This window comes from Populus nigra, chromosome 3 (genome assembly GCF_951802175.1).
Source record: "Populus nigra chromosome 3, ddPopNigr1.1, whole genome shotgun sequence".
NCBI lineage: Eukaryota > Viridiplantae > Streptophyta > Magnoliopsida > Malpighiales > Salicaceae > Populus > Populus nigra.
The window spans coordinates 18,284,122-18,304,218 of NC_084854.1; the positions used below are offsets into that span (position 1 = coordinate 18,284,122).

The window sequence follows — 20,097 nt, forward strand, 5'->3', positions numbered from 1 at the left end:
CTTCTTTTTCTAAAAGGAATAATTACAAACAAAAAAAGAAAAACCTCGGTACTTTTATCTTAATATAATTTTTCTTTTGTACTTTTATAAATTATATTTATGATTAAATAAAAAATTAAAAAAAAAGAATGTAAAAATGTTATTGAATATGTAAATTACATATGATAAAAAATGAAAATATATAAAAAATAAAATTTAGATCAAACTATAAGAATTTTTTTGTAATTATATTTAAAAAGTGATCCTCATTTTTTAAATATGTCAGAAAAAAATATTAAATATATAATGAGAAGCAAGTGAATCTAACCATTTTAAATTATTGAGATAATTATAAAAAACAAAACTTCATGTACTAAAAATGCATTTTCCTTTCTAAAACTCCACGCTCCAGCCAGCTCCGCTTCCCATCACTTTTTTTCCCTGCTTTTTTTAAAGCTTTGGATTTTTTTATTTTAAATTGATTTTTTTATATTTTTAAATTATTTTAATATATTTTTAAAAAAAATACTTTAAAATAAACACCCTTTATCTTTGTCTAAAAATTTTAAATTCTAACAATCACACGCGCCACGGCTGACATGAGTCAATGGGTTGGGCTGGGCCCTTTTTCGTTTTCCTTAGTCGCGGGCACGACTGGCATGAATGTTCCATCTCCTAGCCTTTGCTTTAACTGCATTCCTGGTTTTTTTTTTTTTTCAGGTTAATTATCTGATCTTTGATGCTTTAAATCTCAATTTCTAACTTGCCAACCACTCGTGCATTACCACGGTTTTTTATTTAATTTATTTTATGTTTTTTTATTCGATTATAATTATAATTTACCATATGATAAGACTTTATGTTTTATAATAATAAACACACAAATACCTAACTTGTATAAAAAAGTTCTAATGCAGGGAAATATTCACATACATAAGAAAAACTAAACATCCGCTTATGCTAATTGCATATATTATATGATAACTAATTTTATTATAATAAAAAAATCCGTATATTATATACTATACTAGTATGTTGGCATGATTTGAAGAAGTGGTAGCAATAGTTTGCTTACTAGAGTTTTAAGATAAAGCTAAACCATTATATGTGAATAAATATCTTGTTTAAGAGTGAATATTACGTAAATCAAACAAATAAATAACATTAGCATATCCAAACAAACTATTTTAAAAAATATAATTCCATATCATTTGCTCCACAAAGATAATGAAATTAATATTTAACATCGCTCCAATGTCTTCATGTTGATTCTAAATCATATCTTGCAAATAAGTTAAAAAAAAAGGTTATATTTGATTTTGTATAGTTAGCAAGACACATTGATGCATCAATTGCACTAAAATATAGTACTTCAAGGCCAATAACCTTTACATTATCTTCTTAAGAATGAAAAAGATCATTCTTTATATCAATGAATCAAACTACCATCAAGGAGTTTAATAGATGTGCTTTATTCATACAATAAAAAAAATATTATATTTAATAAATGCATGATATATAGGCTGTGATAAAATTTTGTTTTTCTAAGATCTTTTAACTTAATTTTTTTTTTATTGAAGTATGGAACTACTTCTACAAGCTTTTCACGGGTTCTTATAATATTAAAATCATCACCATACATTATACCAATAGTAAATCCAACTTTTGATTTTTCAATAAAAACACATGGTCTAATAAGATTATTGACATATCTTTCTTTAAAAATATATATATCATATTCATCCTGATTATTTTAATCCATACAATGATCTTTGTAATTTAATTGAATACATTTCTTGAGGTTTGAGTTGTATGTTTCAGGATTTTTAGTCCTTAAATAAATTTAATTAAATATATTGTATTATCATATTGACAATTAGCAAAATGTGTTGTGAAAATAACTCTAGTAAATGATTCAAGATATTTAATAATCAATGGAGATTCAATTCCAACATAAATTCTTCGTCTTTTTTATAGATGTAATTCTGTATTTTATGGTGAGGTAATTGGAATAAATATTGCATAAGCAAAAACTCTCTAATAGAATATATCTAGTTTTTGGTCAAAAACTATTTGTAACAAGAAGTATTTATGGTAAACAATTGGCTTAGTTCAAATTAGTGCTGTGGTATTTGTAGATGTTTAATTAAACATTTTGCTAAACCATTTTGTGCATGCACATAAGCCATAAAATGGTCAATGATAATTTCAATTTCAATAGTTAATTGTAGATGTTTAATTAAACATTTTGCTAAACCATTTTGTGCATGCACATAAGCCATAAAATGGTCAATTATAATTTCAATTTCAATAGTTAATTGTAGATGTTTAATTAAACATTTTGCTAAATCATTTTGTGCATGCACATAAGCCATAAAATGGTCAATGATAATTTCAATTTTAATAGTTAATTGTAGATGTTTAATTAAACATTTTGCTAAACCATTTTGTGCATGCACATAAGCCATAAAATGGTCAATTATAATTTCAATTTCAATAGTTAATTGTAGATGTTTAATTAAAAAATCCTTTAATTCTTTAGTGAATCTTCATTTATTTGAAGTTTTAGTAATTATTTTAATCATTATAATCAAATAACTTCTGATTAATTATAATATTAAATTTTAATTTCAGATTATACTCTCTCTCTCTCTCTCTCTCTCTCTCTCTCTATATATATATATATATATATATATATATATATATATAGAGTATAATCTGAAAAGAATTATGACAATTTTTCTACTATATGCTTCTTGCTTGAGATAAGCAATGCAATATAAAGAAATTATATACCAATCTCATTTATGTTCTCAATATGATAATCATTACTGTGCATATCTTTAAAACTAAATAGATTTTTTTATGATATTCTAGAAAATAACGTGTCACTTATAAATAATTTTGCTTCTTTAGGGAACATAATATTTGCTATTTTTTAGCCTTCAATTATATTTTTAACACCAAATTAATATTGTATTAACATTTGCTTCAACTAATTTAGTTGAGAGAAAAATATATTTTATCTTTGATGATGTGTTGTTGCAATATCTTCCACACATAAATAATTCTCACCATTGATTCCAAATAAGTTCATATTTTTTTAAAATAAAATAAAATAAATAAAAATTATAAATACAAAACAAGAGTTTTATTTTAGTTATTTATTTAAAAAAATAATATTTTGCATGATAACGTGAAATACAATACACTAAATTAAAAGATAACACGCTAAAAGTTAAAACTATCCTACCAAAAAAACATGCTAGATAACTTTTTTAATATATAAAATATTAACCAAGATGAAATTTTTTTTATTTTTTATCAAAAGATTATTTCTTTCCATCAACATTTTAAAAGAAGTCAAAAGCATCAAAGTGTGTCCCAGCAATTATTTTATGTATTTTTTTAGGGTTTATTTTGTGAATCTTTCTCCTTTCCACTACACTTGTCATTATTTCTTGACGTCTTAAAATTCAAGTTGTTATGAACACCATGAAACTCAAAGTTATTATAGCCACAATTATGACCACTCTCACAGTCATAACTATGATCATGCTCACGATAATAAGATATTATAGACTTATAGCATTCACTTCAGGGGATGGCTCTGAATGATCAATTGGTCTAATTAATTGGTAATTTTTTTTTAATCAAAAGCTTATTATTTTACTTAGCAACAAGAAGACATGATATCAAATCAGGATATATATTTCATAGAACTATGCTTATGGTATTCTTCTTCTAGGAGCATGCATATTAGAAGCGTGAAAGGTAGAATTAGTTTTTCTCCAGCAAGCCTTCCTTAGCAATATTCTCTTTGTATAATTTTAATTGAGAATTAATTCAAAATACTACGTAGCTATACCTAGTTTTGATTTTATAATCTAGTTTTGATTTTATAATCTTGCAACTATAAGTAAATACATTAACAACGAGATCATGAAATTTTTTTTTACTAATATAAATGTCTGGACCAGCTTGCGTACACCTCGACTAATTCCACGGTCCCTAAAGTTAACGATCATGTAAGCCTCCAATGACCCTGAGATTTATAAAACTTAAACCGGTGACTTTTAAAAAGCAAATCTAAAACTTGACCAGTTGATCTCATGAAAATATTATTTTCTTATGATGATCACACCTTTCTTTTAATATTATTGATCTAGTTGATGATATTTTTTTCGAAAAAGTTATCAATTATAATAACGTGTTAAACTTGTAAAAATATAAATCATATCTCAATAATATATATTGTGTAATAATAAGATTTAAGATAATTGAGAAAATTTTCAATTTAAAAACAATAAGAATTTGAATAGCATTAACACATATTTTTAAAAATCCAAATATCATGCTCACATCTAATTCATTATTAAGATGAAAAGTCACATATGCAAAAACACTACAAGACATTTAACATCAAATACATTTAAACTATATATAATACATTCTTCATGAATAAAGCCATATTTTAGAGACTTAAGATAATAAAACGTATATTTGTCTTCTTCGAGAGATAAAGAAATCATATAAATTTATCTTAACCGGGTGACTAATAATCTGAAAATACTAAATAAAAATATTAATTTTTTTAAAAAATAAATTAAGATAGGTTTAAAATTGAGTATAAAATCAACCAAGAAAAGACAACTATTAATGTCAAAATCCAACGCAGTATGAATTGATAGGTTATGAAAAGCTCTCGAAGACTCTGTCTTTAATGCTACTGATTGGTCTTCCTGTCAGATTATTTCAAAAGAGCTTTTGATCAGCAGCATGAATTTGAAAGTTGCAGCCTCCTTCTAGCTCTCATCAAATCAGGATACAGGTACACCTCCACTATTGCTGCCGATGATAAGACAACCTCCCTCACCGGGAATCTTAAGGATAAATCTTGACGGGGGCTTCTGATCCTGTTTCTTGAGAAGGAGCCCGTGGTGTGATCATGGCAGACATGAATGGCACGGTGATCAACGCTGAATGTGCTCATCGACCACTACAACATGCTTTAGATGCCACGGTTGTTGAAGATTTTGCACCCCGGGAAGCTTACACACGGCTCCCTCCTGCCAACAAGTGTTCTTTGATGGTGATGCCAAGTTGATAATTGACGTCGTTTGCAACAAGCACCGAGGCTCACTCCATCCTTCAAGACACTGTCAGGAATATCAGAACTCCTAGTTTTATTATCTCTTTTCATTTTATGGAGAGGTTTTGTAATTAAGATGTCTTAATATAACATGAAAAGTCTTAATAGATCACATTGATACTCTTGTCTGTTGGGTTTGAGATAATTCGGAAGATCTCAACGAATTCCTTTCTAATTCAACCTGTCCATGTTAAAAGAAAGAAGGAAGGAAGGAAAAAAAATCTATCGAGAAATCAATGAACATGCAAAGATGATAGAGTATATAAAAAGATAGTGTTTGGTTTACTGTAAAATAATGAACTTAGATATGATAATTTTTGTTGTGAGATTGTTTGATACATCTTTGGATAATACAAAAATATATTTTGTCATGTTCAAGGTTGTTCAAATGCAGAAATTTTAGTCTTGCTAAAAAAAGGCGGGATAGATTTATCTAATTTTCTATATAAAAATTAATCTAGTTGATTCGAATCAATATAAAAATAAAAATAATTAATATTATAGTTTTAAAACCCAATTAAGAACTGATCCAATGTAAAACCTGAGTCACTAGTCGAGATGACAATTAATCCAAGCAAGCGTTAGGATAAAAATAATTATTATCATAATTTTAAAACTCATTCTAGGGATCGACTCAAAGCCAGACCAAGGTCACGAGTCAAGTTGACCATTGACTCGGGTCAATGTAAGGATAAAAATGATTATTATGATAATTTTAAAATCTGACTCGGGAGTCGATCCAGGACCATGCCCAGATCACAGGTCGGGTTGACCATTGACCCGAGTCAATATAAGAATAAAAATAGTTATTATCATAATTTTAAAACCCTACTCGGGGATCGAACCAAGACCAAGTTTGGGTCATGAGCCAAGTTGACCACTGACTTGAGTAAACACAAGGATAAAATGATTATTACCATAGTTTTAAAACCCAATTAAGAGGTCAGCTCGACGCAAGGCCCAAGTTTTATAGGTTAGGATGGTCAACCCGAGTTGATCCAAAGCAATGCGAGAATAAAAAAAATTATTATCATAATTTTAAAACCCAACCTAACTCGGGATAAGAATCAAGTCACAAGTCGGGAGGGGCAACTCGAGTTGGCCAAAATTAAAAAAAAAATCAAAGTAGCCTCATTTTGACCATATATATATATATAGTTAATGGATTTTTTTTATTTATATTTATAAATTTACTTGAGTTTTTCACTTAATCAGGTCGGATTAATCATTCTTTTTTTTTTAAATTTAAATCAGTCTGGATCTCAAGTTTATCGAGTCCCGTAATGTTTATTAAACATAAAATAAGATAAATGGTCTGATGCAATACGAAACACACCAATCACATGACAAAACAGTTATTTGTCTAATCATGTCTAGTTCAGTTCAATATAGTCTAATCAATATTGTTTAGCAATGTCACAATAATTATTTGTATGGTTTAATTTCAGTAAAATATAATACGGTGATCTAATTTAAGTATAATATTTCCTCCTTTGCTATTATTTGAGAAAATAAAACATTAAACTTTTAACTATCAATACTTACCGAATATGAGAGATAAATATAAAAAAAAAAGTAAATTACATCACTTCACACAATAAAGTAATAAAAATATTTCCACATGCTAAATAATAATTATTTTTAATTCTTTTTCTATTTTCCACTATTAAGTAGGTGTTGATGTTTACAGTATTAATATTATAGAGCATGTTTAACAGCGTAGTTGTGATTATTTTTTAAATATTTTTTATTTAGAAATATATTAAAATAATATATTTTTTATTTTTTTTAAAATTAATTTTGATATCAACGTATAAAATGATCTAAAACTATAAAAAAATATTAATTTAAAATAAAAAATAAAAAAAATTTAATTTTTTTAAAAATACTTTTGAAATAAAAAACAAATAAGAAATTACTAAATAAAAGGTACTCGTTACGTTGCTACCCGAGTCATTTTTTTCCAACATAAAAAAGGATTCTACTCCCAATGCTCAACAGGTTTTACTTGTAATTGTCTGAGACAATTCTTATTTCACTTCTTGCATTTGCAGTGAAAAGTGAATTCCTCTAGTATTTTGTGTTTAATACATTTATTTCGTAATTAAAGAAAAATACGGGTCAAATCAGACCAATAGATAATTTACGTATGACTTTTCATTAATTTAATGCATCGTGTGAGAAGGGAAATTGATGTTTTGCTGTCAAAATGAGAAAATTGACTTTAATAAGTAATGCATGAAATTGATTGAAATGATTTTTCTACACTTTCTCCTTCACAGGTAGATTCATCGAGACTAAAAGTAATTGTCGTGGTTATAATTTTAAAAAAATTATTTTTAATTAAGATCGGTTTGGTATTATATATATATATATATATATATATATATATATATATATGTTTGATTAAAGTTGTGGTTGAAATTGAGGTTGAATAAAAAAATAGTTTAATATGTTTGGTTAAAAATGCTTTTCAAATTGAGGTTATAAAATAACTTTAATATATATATATATATATATATATATATATATTTATATTGATGATTTTTAATTTAAATATTATAGATTTAATAACTGCTATTATATTATGAAATAAATAATATTTTATATCAAATATTTTTTATTGTTTCATTAAACTGTCTACAACTCTATCAGGTATGAAATAAATCTGACAAGAACTATAATTTTATTGGTTTCTTAAGCGAGCAACAACATCAGAAATAAAATTGGGATTGCGATCAAATTCTGCAAATACTACGACATTAAGCGATCTCCGTCTAATTTATGTAGTGTTATTGAATAATGTTAACTACTAATTTTTTGAATAAAAAATAATAAAAAATAAAAAATATTTTTTTTATTTTACTGGGTCGAACCCGGTTCAATGCATTTAGCTTTGAACCAAATCGAGTCCGATCGGAATAGTGAAGGGTGACTCTACTATTCACGTGAACATTGAAGTGACTCTCCAAAGAAGCAGCTCTTCGCTGCTTTGTCTTGCCCTGTGTTACAAACTTAGATTTTAATGGGTCCCATGAATAGTAAATGATGTTTTTTCATTACCAAACATGTTGCGTTTGTGTTTTAAGCAAAACACAGACACAACCTCCTAAACAAGCGTTTTCTAAGTGCTTGTTTGGAATTAAGATTGAGGTTGATTTTTATTAAAATTTGAAAATTTTTTTAATATTTTAAATTGATATGATTTGTTAATATTAAAAATAAATTTTAAAAAATAAAAAATATTATTTTAATATATTTTTAAAATTAATACTTTTTAAACAGTAATAAATAAATAAAATCAAGACAAGATGAGGAAAACAGTAGTATAGTCGCTTTTATTAGCTGATTCGTTTCTTGTCTGGTTGTGTTCTGGCCCTTCTGGGTAACCCCACACGCACTCTCTCTCTGTCTCACTCTGGTTATTGCAAAGCAGAAGCTTTCGAAAAGCCTTCATTTCTCCATCTTTATTATTATTATTACTACTCCTATTACAATATATTTATCCTGTCATTACTCTTTGATGGTAAGATTATCCTATATTCACCTGCCAAATGCCACCTTTGCTTGCATACACCAAGATTTCATTTAAAACAATCAGCAAAAAACAGCAATCGATTAAGGGGTTTTTATGCCTTTACCCTGCTTGAAAATACTGCATCTCTCTCACTAAAATGGAAAAAAACTAAACCCCATTTGTTTCTTAGCTGTACCTCTTCAATGTACCCCCTTTTCCATTCTCATTTCTCACTGTTTCTCCGGCTGCTTTTCCTTCTATAAAGCTCAAACAATCACACCTCAACCAAACTCCATTGCCATTTTGCACTTGCTTTTTCACGTTTTTAGGCAGAAAAGAAACCTGGGTTGTTGTTCTTGTCAAACTTGAGGTGGGTTTTTATGATTATTTTACTGTAAAGGTGTCCTCTTTGAAATGAGTAAACACAAAGGTACAAAATTGACAATGTGGGTTTGTTTCTTTTTTGGTTTTGTTGGCTAGAAAAGTACAAAAATGAAGAGTAGGAGAATGTTTAGAGAGGGACACAGGCGGAGTCCTAGGATATCTGCTTTGGATGTGTGGAAGGCTCAGCCACTGAGTAGGACCACTGTTGCTAAAAAAACTAGGCTTAGTAGGAGCATTACAAGCACTAGTACCAGTACTGTTGCTAAGGTACAAGACAAGGAGTTGGAGCAGCAAAAGGAGAACCAACCTGAGGGTCCAGCCTGTAGGACAAGGGCAAAGAAAAAGAGGAAGCTTAAACCACTTCAAGATGTGGCTTCTACTCCCAATGCTCAACAGGTTTTACTTCTCTGCCTGCCTCCATTCCTTTTTTACTTTTATTTGTTTATTTATTTATTCAAGGTTGTTGGAGTGGTGGGGTAATAACAATCAGCTTCATCAAATTCATTGTTTTATGGAAATAATAATCAGTGATGAGTATTTTTGCTGGTTTCCTGCTCACTATAATTTGAGTTGTTCACGCCCAATTGTTCTTTTATTTGGGATCTAACTTCTAAGCTGTTGGGTGGGTTTTAAAGAGGGCTCCTAATATGGGTGAAAGTGGATGACTATTACATAAATTCATGAGAAGAATTTGTGTTGTGCAGTTGGAAATAGCAGTTGATTGACCCCACCCAACATTTCAGCTCAAGTGCAGCATATGGGTTTACATGATCATCACTATCTTTATTGCTTTCATTGTAATTCTTAAGGCAGTGGGGCTCCTTCAGGATTTTTTTCTCTTCCCTCTTCTATTCCTTTCATTCTTCTTTGTCCAAACCTCCAAAGGGAGTTGGTTACATTGTGTTCAAATTGAAAAAGCCTTCCACTTTACCATGACATGCAGAACCTGTTCCTATAGATTGGTAGTAGCTAACCAGTAATTTGTGATTGTCATTATGTGCTTGAGCTTGCCGTTGCCTCTTGGTCTCTCCTCGTAGCTCAAGAGGTTGTATAGATTGATAGAAAGTCTTCATTGTTCCCTGAGTTTGGTTTCAGGAGCCCAAGTCAAGTGATGAATCAGATGAAAGAGAACTAAGTCATAAAGATCATCCAATCAATAGTGGTAATCCTTTTTGCTCCGTTAAAATGTAATTGCAAACTGCAGATTTCAGTGACACTGACATCGTATTTCACATTCCTTATTGGACCAGATGAAGCCATTTTGCAGAAAAAAGATGGCCCAAAACAGAAAGGACAAGCTCATTCTCCAGGTTACCTTCCTTCTTCTTTTTTTAATTAAATTTGTAATCAGATCTCCAAGTTTCTCTGTTTGTGACTCTAGTTGTTCTCCTGGATCAGATCAACCATCTAGTTTTTCATGTACATCATGGGTGCCAGAAAAACGAATACTTGAGCATATCGTTGACATATTACAGAGGTGGATATTTTTCTGAAGTATTTATATCATTTAAGTTACTGAGGAATTCTTGTATGCATCAAGTACTTAACATCATCAGTAATTCGCAATTATAGTTTCCTTTCTCGTGTCTTTTGCAATTGGTGCAATGACACAGCTGTTGAAGTTCTTGCTGAGGGGTCCATTGCAGGTTGAAAACAGTTTCCTTTCTTGTTCTGACTTTTGTTTCTTATTTTTCCATCTCTTAGGAGAGATACCCATGAAATATTTGCAGAACCAGTTGACCCAAATGAGGTTGGTAATGATCAGAACTTTCCTTACATATCAAGAATGTTATCCTTTCTTGTTCATTGTATTTATGGAATCGCTGTTTTAAGGTTGAGGAGTATTATGAAATCATCCAAGAGCCTATGGATTTCGGCACCATGAGAGCTAAACTTCATGAAGGAATGTATAAAAGTCTCGAACAATTTGAGGTTTGCTCCTTTATCAAGCATTAATTCTCTATTTATGATTTTGAAGGTACATTTGTTTTACAGTGTTGATGTGTGAACCATGTAGCTTCCAGACAAGAAACTTCTATTCTTCCCTTTTCTGATTACAAAATTTTTAACTGTTATGCAGCATGATGTGTTTCTAATATCTGGAAATGCAATGCACTTCAATTCCTCTTCCACCATTTATTTCAGACAGGTATGATTATCTACTACCTGTCAAACAACTCAATCATATTCAAAGAATTCTGTGTAGATAAATTATGAATTTTTGACCTCCAACTGAACGTCAAAGCTTGATTTTTACAGGCTCGTGCCATAGCTGAATTAGCTAAGAAGGTTTTCCATGCTCTGAAAACTGATCCTGATAATTTTGAACTGGAATTCTCGGGGACAAGACGACGAAGTGGTAGAAGGCCCCAACATGAAGTCAAGGGTTCAACTTATAGCCCATCCCTTAAGGTTGCGAGGAGTTCAAAATCCAGCAATACCAATACTGCAGTTCATGTATCCCCGAAACCCACCCCATGTTTAACAAGTTGTTCATCAAGTCTAAAAAGAGCGATCCGAGTGAACTCTGCATGCTTGGGCATCACTACGCATTCTGATGCAAGAGATGATGAAGTACTTTTTGGTAAGAAGTGAATTCTGTTCTGACCACCTCAAAATCAAATTTCTTAAGGTCTTGTTTTAGGGAAGGGCAGATCCAGCATGCACAAAGTATGTTAAAGGTTAATCTAGAAATTTCAGAAATTGCTTTGGAAAATGCTGTTTATAGAGCCACTTAGTCTATGGAGTTCTCCATATGTGATTTGTCCATTTTTCAATATATGGAATCCATATCATTAAAGGTAGGAACTCTCTTTTTGTCCAGAAGGAGCTGTCCTTGTGGGTTGTCATACACTTAACTGACTTGCATTCACTAAATTAAAAGGATTCACTAGGTTAATGATTTTATCCTCTTGACATGAGATCATAGTTGGATCTGCTCCACAAGGGAAAAGGCTAGATTGTTCCCACTACACAATTGGTTGTTTAGATTGTGCAATTTTGAAGGTTTCAAACTCTCAAGAATAATGAACCTGTGGTCTGTGAGGCTCTTCAATGTGGATTGTACACAAATGGATGGAGCCATAGGCTCCAACAATAGGGACACAGAAATGCAGAAAATTTTCGTTCTCTTCATGAAGTTGAATTGTGCAAATTTCATAACATGTTTTAATTAGCTCTTCTTCAACAGGTTCTGGAGATGGTAAAAGATTTGGTTTTTCTGAAACAGATAGGCGCTCTACATATAAGCCATGGATGTCGTTCCTTGATGAGAGCTATCCAATTATTTCATCAATTTATAGTAATTCAAAGCCACTAGTGCACGTAAGTGACTTACCTGAGAGAACAGTTCTGTTTTCTATCTATGCTTCCTGATATCATGAATTAGTAGATACTTCATGAGAGATGACATTATGTTCTCTCATGGTGTAGGTGAATCAGCAGGAAATTGCCTATCATAAAAGCTTATTCTTGTTTGTTAAAGACGTAGGACCAACTGCCCAAATGGTTGCCAAACGCAAGTTGGATGGATGGCCGACCACTGCTGCCAATTTTCGAACTCCAGGTTCAAACTTTTGGCTTCAGTCTCCAAACTGTCACACTTCTGCGGCATCAACCTCTGCTCAGTGTCCACCTACTCTTGATGCTACAATCACAGCTGCATGCCAAAATGTAAGCTGGGGTGACAGAATAGACATGTTTGATGTCGATAAAGGAGGTGTTGCTTATGCTGGTAACAACTTTGGCATTCGTGGAACTTCAGAGAAAGTGGCACCAAATGGTAATTGTTACAGTAACTTTGGTTCCATTAGCGATGATGCTTCCTTTTGTAATGACACGGATGTTGCCAGTGTCTCAACGAATGAAAAGCCTCGCCAAAATCAAAATAGAGGCCTTCAACAGGGTTCATATTCGCCTATCGCTGATGCCAGAGATCTGAACCTTTTAGTTGCTGGTTCAAGTAAAAAGGATAATGGATCGGCAATGCATAAACTGGAGAGAAGCAAGATGGATAACAAATCACAACCATCGGATTCAGGTTTCAAGGGTGTTAGGTCAAATGCTTTGGAAAGCAGGTTGAGTGATACTTACAGTTTATCACCACCATCTTCATGGCCCCTAAAGACCACTGGCATGTCAAGTTTTAATCGACATATTGGCAATACACATAGTCCAAGTACACAATGTCTGAGAGGTGACGATCAAGCCCCAGCTGCTCAAGTTCCAAATCATGGACTTGGCAGTTCGTCCAAGACAATTCAGGCCTTGAAACCTAGCGAACAATTGACACCTGTTTCTGGCCATTTCATCTTTGATCTGCCATTTTTTAAGACACAGCTTGACCAGATAAATTCTCCGGAGCAGAATAGATTTTTGCAGCATGGTTCAGGTATGCAGGGATCTTTTCCGAACAGAATAGGTGAGACTTACAATGATAGCCGTCCACACTCCTCGTTGAATACTCAGCATACTAACTTGGCTCTGCAGCTGTAACATAATGGCACTAAAACATGAAGAACTCATTGGCAGGAAACATGTTTTACTTGTGCATATAATGCTAAGGCTTTGCATCAAAAAAGGGTCCTTTGTTGTAAAAGAAGGCAGTGATTGCAGCCTCGTAGGAATTGCTTTGTAATTAACTATGATTATACATTGGTTGTTAAGAAAGACGTAAAGCAAATCTCGTAGTTTATCAAGCAAGCATCCATTTCATCCTTGGTTTGAACTTGGATTAATCTTATGACAAGATAAAGAACTTGAGAATATGCTGTCAAAAACTGGAATCCAATCTCGGGGCTCCGGTCTGAACTAGTAACTTTTACAATAATAATAATAAAAAAGGGCTGCATGAATAAAGTATAAAGAGAACGCAAGCCCGTCAACGAAGAAATAAGATAGGTGAGACTCGAACTAAAAATCATAACTGGAAAGTTGCGCTGATAGACAGAGGCAGGCAAACAGTTAGACTGGTTTCTTCTTACAAGTGTGAGTTTTCTTGAAAAAAGCAAAGGGAGAAGATGAACCGTAAGCCTCCCACATTAAGTGTTCAGAATATGGAGCACAGTCATACATCATTTTATTTTATTTTTAACCTAACAGTATCTTTGGACCAGCAGTAGATCAAGATTAAATTCCATTCCTACTAGTTTTATATGGGGTATCCACACCCGAACTAGGGCATTCACAAAACCAAGTAATTGTATATTTGGAAGGAGCATAGCCGCCAGTCAATGCAAACCATTGGATCATGATAACATGAAAATATATGTAAGTGTATCTTAAGAGGCTACAAGTGGTGTCACATTAGCATTCCTCATGGTAAATGTCTTGTATAAAAAACAAAGTAAAGGTTCGTTGGACAAGTCCAAAAACAGAGAGACGGTTGTGGGCTGTGGTGATCTTCCTCTTCCTTGATCACCACCTCTACTTGTCATCGTGGCCGTGGGGGTGGCTGTAACGGCCAAGAACAAGTTATTATCATTAATAAAAAGAGATGGCATATAGGAGAAGACATGGAATTACCAGGACATCAACATTCAAAGAAGAGATTCATCACCCACCAGAACAAGACAACCACCATGAAAACATCAACAAAAATACTAATATCAATGACGACACTTTTCTTATAACATCTTCTTCATCTTCATCTCTGGCTGCTCAGGCTATTAGGGCATCTGCTGCTCATCGTGAATCATCCCTTTCTTCTGCATATGCTGGAGATTCTATCCCTCGGAGATCTAAGGTCTTCTTTATGACTTCTTTTTTCGTGTTATCAAGAACCCAATTTCGTTCTTTTGTTTCTGTTTCATTTAGGATTTTTATCTGTCAAAAATGAACATGGATCTCGTCTTATCTGCATCCTTAAATTGATCTTATCAATCTACTTTCAATCCATGATTACATACTGAATTGGTTTTGATCACTGCTTCAGTTTTGTATCCTTTATTTTTATGCATATTAAATGTTGACAATGAATTTGCAGTTATTCAATAATGTTAGAAACGTTGAAGATTTTATAGTATTTTTCCCTAGGATTCAATAAATTTGATATGCTTTTAGTCTCTAAGCTTTCCTTCTTGGTTTGGCAAAAATTCAGGAATTGATAATATATACTTAGGGTTAGGGGATTTCAAACTAGATAATCATGCCTCCAGAGCCTAAATCTTTAAGTCTTTTTTGACTGGATTTATGCCCTTGTTGGCATGATTGTACATATTGGAGTCTAGAACGATTACTATAGAAAGATGACGGAATTGGTTTGCATGTCTTTGCATTACTAGCTTTATTGCACATAATTCGTACCCTGTAAATTTGATGAGGCATGATGCCTGAACATCTAGGTGTTTGATGCATACGAGGACAAACCGGGAACAAATGATTCGAAAGGGTTTTGGGGTGTCCTTGCTCGGAAAGCAAAAGCGATTCTCGAGGACGATAATATGTCTCAACAATTTGAAACACCAGAAAGATCAAGGTTCCAGATGCCAGATTCCTCTGCAGGTGGTCAGGTGATTACCAAATTAACATTTGAGTCCCACTTATTGCAGTGAAGAAAATCGGAGAATAAAAGGGCAAGTGTCATCGATTGATTGTTGTAATATTTTACAGTATTCATACCGGACACCTGAGGGCTTTAGGAAAATGGATAATCCTGCAATACGAAAGGGCTTGGATAAGATTACATCTTCCCTTAATCAAATTGGTGACACCTTTGAAAAGGCTTTCGAGGTAATATGTTTTGCTTCCTTTGCAACTCTAGGTAAACTTATCCATTGTGTTCACTGTACAACCTGTTTTAGTTCCTGATCCTACTTGATGAGCTCATTGATTGCATATCTATATCTTGAGCAAAGCATCTAAAGGGTTTTTCTTTCCCTACTTTCTTCCATTTTTAACCTGTGGACAATCCTCTAACATGGCCATTGATGTTTAGGTTCCATTTCTATTGCTGAGATTATGGTAGTAAACCCAAGTCTCTATTAAAAATAACGGTTAGCAATTAAATTGAATGTTGTTAATTAGTGATCAGATTTTCTGTGAGGAGGAGAGTTTGAATTGATCCAGTGTCAGATTTTTTTCTACTCTTCTTCTTTTCTGAAATACTGAATTACTAAGGTAGATTCTAGAAGAACTGATAAAAATAAGTTCTAATGATGCTAACAAGTATGTTTGCAGATTTGCATTTCTGGATGAATCCGTCATACATTTAAAACTTATCAATTATATAAATTATATTTTATTGCTTCAATATCTCTACATATTTTCCAGGAAGGGCGCACTATTGTGGAAAATAAGACAGCAGATATCATCCAAGAAACTCGCAAACTGCAAATAAGGCGAAAAGGTCCCGACGCATATAATCAAAGTCCTGGTGCAAATAGTTCATGGATGCAACAACAGACACAACCTCTGAACCATGAAAATCAACTGAAGGCATCTCGCGACGTAAGGTGGCAACTTTGTATTTGTGGGTCACTGGTTCATGTGGAAAAGTTTTAAATGCATTAATTTGGAAATCGAATAAGATTTAAGCTCTCAACTAACCTATTTAATGCTGCTATGCAGCATGTCACTAAATATGGAGGTCTCTATATACAAGATAGATTATTGTGGCTGTGTGAAGAATATGATTTTTTTTTGGTCCCCATTTGTCGACTTAGATTTTAGCCTATGGCTTGGCCAAAGTAAGGCTTTCTGTAATCGCGGTTGTGAACTGACTCGGTTTGCAGCAATTTTAGAATATGTTAAGAACAGGATAGGAATCGTATCATCAGTATTCACTCCAAATTATTAGCTTCAGCAAAAGACAGTTGTGAGCCTATTTTCAATCTCCTAGCTGGTGAAATGAATGATTAGCCTTCTGTTCACAGGTTGCAATGGCTACTGCTGCCAAAGCAAAGCTTCTTCTTCGGGAACTAAAAACGGTTAAAGCAGACCTGGCTTTTGCTAAACAAAGATGTTCACAGCTGGAAGAAGAGAATAAAATGCTTCGGGAGAGCCGTGAAAAGGGCAGCAATGTTGACGATGATGATCTGGTAATGCACTCTTGTACTTCATTGTGTTTTTATCTCACAAGGTTCTCTGTGTAGGACCAATGCATGCTGTTCGACCTAATTTTGTAATCTATGCTCTCTTTGGATTGTTTTCCGCTAGCTTCTGTATCTGCAGGATGCTTTGATGAATCTTTCTTCTTTAGCTGTTTTAAACTGGAGAGACAATTGTGACAGTCTATTGATTACTATTTGATTTACATATTTGCTATGGCAGATCCGCCTTCAACTGGAGACACTTTTGGCTGAGAAAGCTCGTCTAGCACATGAGAATTCTGTGTATGCTCGCGAGAACCGCTTTCTGAGAGAGATTGTTGAATACCACCAACTTACAATGCAGGATGTTGTTTATTTGGACGAAGGCAGTGAAGAAGTTACCGAAGTCTATCCCTTTACGAAGATGCTTTCTGTTTCTCCACCTTCGCCCACCTCACCTTCTGACACCACATTAAGTTCACTATTGGAAAAGGAAATCTATCCCGTCCCTGACCTCCCGCAAGAAACACAGGAGGTTTCAGAAAGTGATGTCCAACCAAATGCAGGTATACCGGCACTCAAGGAAGAAGAAGAAGAAGAAGATACAGGAAGCGATGCCCCCCAAAGTGCAGGTATACCTGCACTGAAGGAAGTAGAAGATGCAAGAAGCGATGCCCCCCCAAGTGCAGGAGTTCCTGCACTCAAGGAAGTAGAAGATACAAGAAGTGATGCCTCCCCAGGTGTTGGTATCCCTGTACTTGAGGAAAAAGAAGAGGAAAAACGGATCCCTTCAAACAAGGAAGAAGAAGAAGAAGAAGAAAAATGTACTTCAAAGTCTGCAGTGCATGAGGAGGAAAAAGCAAGAACACCCTCAGCATCGTATGGCGTAAATAAGTAGTCCTATTCATCTCTGGCATGCGGTAGTCTTGACTCAGACTGGGTTTCTTACCGTTTATTTCTTGGTTGTGTTTGATAAAGCCAAGGTTTTTGGGGGAGATTTTTTTCTTGGGCAAACATTCTTTAATGTTTTATGAATGTAATTGTTTATGCAATTGCGTATTTGTTATCAAATAAAAAGTCTGATTTTCCTTTTCCAGATAACAAACTTGAAATTAGAAAATTGTTTGATCTCTGAAATATTAAAATCAAGTGGTTGCTGTGCTTCACAGGGTCCATCATCTACTAATGGCTCTCGGCAGGTCTGCAATAATTCTGTGCCCTGTCCCCCGGACGGAAATGTTTATTTTTATATTTTAAAAATATTTTTTTAAAAAAATAATTTGTTTTACTTTTTATTTTAAATTAATATTTTCTGATATTTTTAGATTATTTTGATGTGATGATATTAAAAATAATATTTTTTTAAAAAAATATTATTTTAATATATTTCTACATAAAAATATTTTAAAAAATAACTACGACTATATTTCCAAACAGGCATGAAATGAGCTCACCCTCACGTGATAGACAGGCTTTGTCAATTCACTGATTTTAAAGAAAAAAACCAGGTTTTGCTCTAAACAATGAGCTAGTCAATGATTTAGTTGGTCTACCTTAAATGTTATTGTATTAATATTTATACAGCGGTGTCTATAATTTATTTTAATCAAACTTGGTTTTAATTAAATAATGATTAAACCTTCCAACTTGATTTGATCACATTAATTCAATTCCTGCTTAATTTAAAATATTCACTTTAAGTTGGTGAGAAAAAAAATCATTATAATGATAATAGCACATTAAAGCTTTAGTCAATTTCTTTAAGCACATACTTTAAATTTTAAATTCACAATCAAAATTATTCTTATTGCTAAGAATCACGTTGATAATGTTGAACATATTTTTTAATTAATTTTTTTTTATATGATTTACGGTGAAGCATAAGTCAAGTGACTAGTTAAAAAAAACTAAAACTCCTTGTAAAACACTATAGCTCCAAAATATAATAATTGTGTTTTTGCCTCTTCACTCGTAAACCTTAACATTGGCTTCTAAAGACATTTAAGTCTTTTTACATGACTATTTATTATTATTAACTTGTCCAAGAACAAATAAGTCTTCTCCCTTTTTTACGATGGTACAATCAAATAACCAAAATACTTTTAGAAACAAAAAATTTAAATCTAGCATCTAGAGGTATTTTTGTATTTTTATAATGATTTTTCTATTATTATAATATCAATTAAGGGACAATTTAATATTTGACCAAATATAAAAAATAATAAATAATTAAAATGAATAGTAAAATAACAAAAATACTTTTAAAAGCAAAAGATTTAAACTTAAAGTTGGCTTTTTAGTCTTTTCATAATAGTTTTTGAGTGATTATTAAATCAGCTCAAAGGCAATTTGATATTTGAATAAATAAAATTAAAAAAAAAAAAAAACAGACACATGCAAGGCACTTAAAGGCGGGTGGGAGACGCCTACACCCTTTAGGTGGTGCGTGTGGAGTCTCATGGCCTCCAAAAATGTCAATCCACCATACTGCTGTAAGTGTCACCATATCATGTTCTCTTTAAAGTGGCACATATCGTTATTGGTGGTTTGGCTAGTCATCGATTAACTTTTTTTTTTTCTTTTTCCCTAAAAATTATAACTTGACCCTTTTTATTGTAGGTATTTCAACTTTAGTCCTTATTCTTTTGATTTCTAATTTTTATTCTTGGCCTTTTTGTATAAGTTTTCTTTGTTTGCAATTTCGTCCACAAATTTCAATTTGACATGTATTGTTTTTTTCTAAGTTAGTCCTTATTCTTTGGTTTTAAATTTTTTTCCTTTGTCCTTTTCTAAAAGTTTTATTAGTTTTCAATTTCATCCTTGAATCCAAATTTATGGTATTATATTTTTAAATTGTCCTTATTATTTTGATTTCTAATATTTTTTGGCCCTGTTATAAAAATTTAATTTATTTTTAATTTCATCATTCGATCTAAATTTATGATATATTATTTTTACTGATTTGATCCTCCTTTTTATTATTTTTTTAAAGTGATTTTTCTTTCAATTTCACCCTTCAATCAAAATTTTATTTTTAT

At 32.1% G+C, this 20,097-nt stretch overlaps 2 protein-coding genes across 3 annotated transcripts; both read left to right on the forward strand.

The window, feature by feature from the left end:
- Nucleotides 1-8,523: 8,523 nt before the first annotated feature.
- LOC133688979 (uncharacterized) lies at nucleotides 8,524-13,733 on the forward strand. Of its 2 annotated transcripts, none has more exons than XM_062108661.1 (11): nucleotides 8,524-9,018; nucleotides 9,129-9,428; nucleotides 10,128-10,194; nucleotides 10,283-10,342; nucleotides 10,431-10,509; nucleotides 10,737-10,782; nucleotides 10,866-10,964; nucleotides 11,113-11,181; nucleotides 11,292-11,616; nucleotides 12,223-12,356; nucleotides 12,465-13,733. In XM_062108661.1, exons 2-11 carry the CDS (start codon nucleotides 9,141-9,143, stop codon nucleotides 13,524-13,526), a joined length of 2,229 nt encoding a protein of 742 aa, XP_061964645.1. In that variant the 5' UTR covers nucleotides 8,524-9,018; nucleotides 9,129-9,140; the 3' UTR covers nucleotides 13,527-13,733. The 2 variants fall into 2 exon arrangements, with proteins under 2 accessions (XP_061964645.1, XP_061964646.1); XM_062108662.1 differs by having other exon boundaries at nucleotides 12,262-12,356.
- Nucleotides 13,734-14,232: 499 nt separating this feature from the next.
- On the forward strand, nucleotides 14,233-18,164 carry LOC133688786 (uncharacterized). Its single transcript, XM_062108400.1, has 6 exons — nucleotides 14,233-14,775; nucleotides 15,374-15,541; nucleotides 15,642-15,761; nucleotides 16,302-16,478; nucleotides 16,904-17,068; nucleotides 17,301-18,164. Exons 1-6 carry the CDS (start codon nucleotides 14,527-14,529, stop codon nucleotides 17,955-17,957), a joined length of 1,536 nt encoding a protein of 511 aa, XP_061964384.1. The 5' UTR covers nucleotides 14,233-14,526; the 3' UTR covers nucleotides 17,958-18,164.
- The last annotated feature ends 1,933 nt before the right edge of the window (nucleotides 18,165-20,097 follow it).

Excerpts from the sequence above, each read along its gene's own strand:
- LOC133688979 (XM_062108661.1), top strand. The coding sequence starts at position 9,141 with ATGAAGAGTAGGAGAATGTTTAGAGAGGGACACAGGCGGAGTCCTAGG. Across the intron at positions 10,510-10,736 it reads ATCGTTGACATATTACAGAG|GAGAGATACCCATGAAATAT; the intron begins GTGGATATTTTT and ends TCCATCTCTTAG. Across the intron at positions 11,617-12,222 it reads AGATGATGAAGTACTTTTTG|GTTCTGGAGATGGTAAAAGA; the intron begins GTAAGAAGTGAA and ends CTTCTTCAACAG.
- LOC133688786 (XM_062108400.1), top strand. The coding sequence starts at position 14,527 with ATGGCATATAGGAGAAGACATGGAATTACCAGGACATCAACATTCAAA. Across the intron at positions 15,542-15,641 it reads ATTCCTCTGCAGGTGGTCAG|TATTCATACCGGACACCTGA; the intron begins GTGATTACCAAA and ends AATATTTTACAG. Across the intron at positions 15,762-16,301 it reads CCTTTGAAAAGGCTTTCGAG|GAAGGGCGCACTATTGTGGA; the intron begins GTAATATGTTTT and ends CATATTTTCCAG.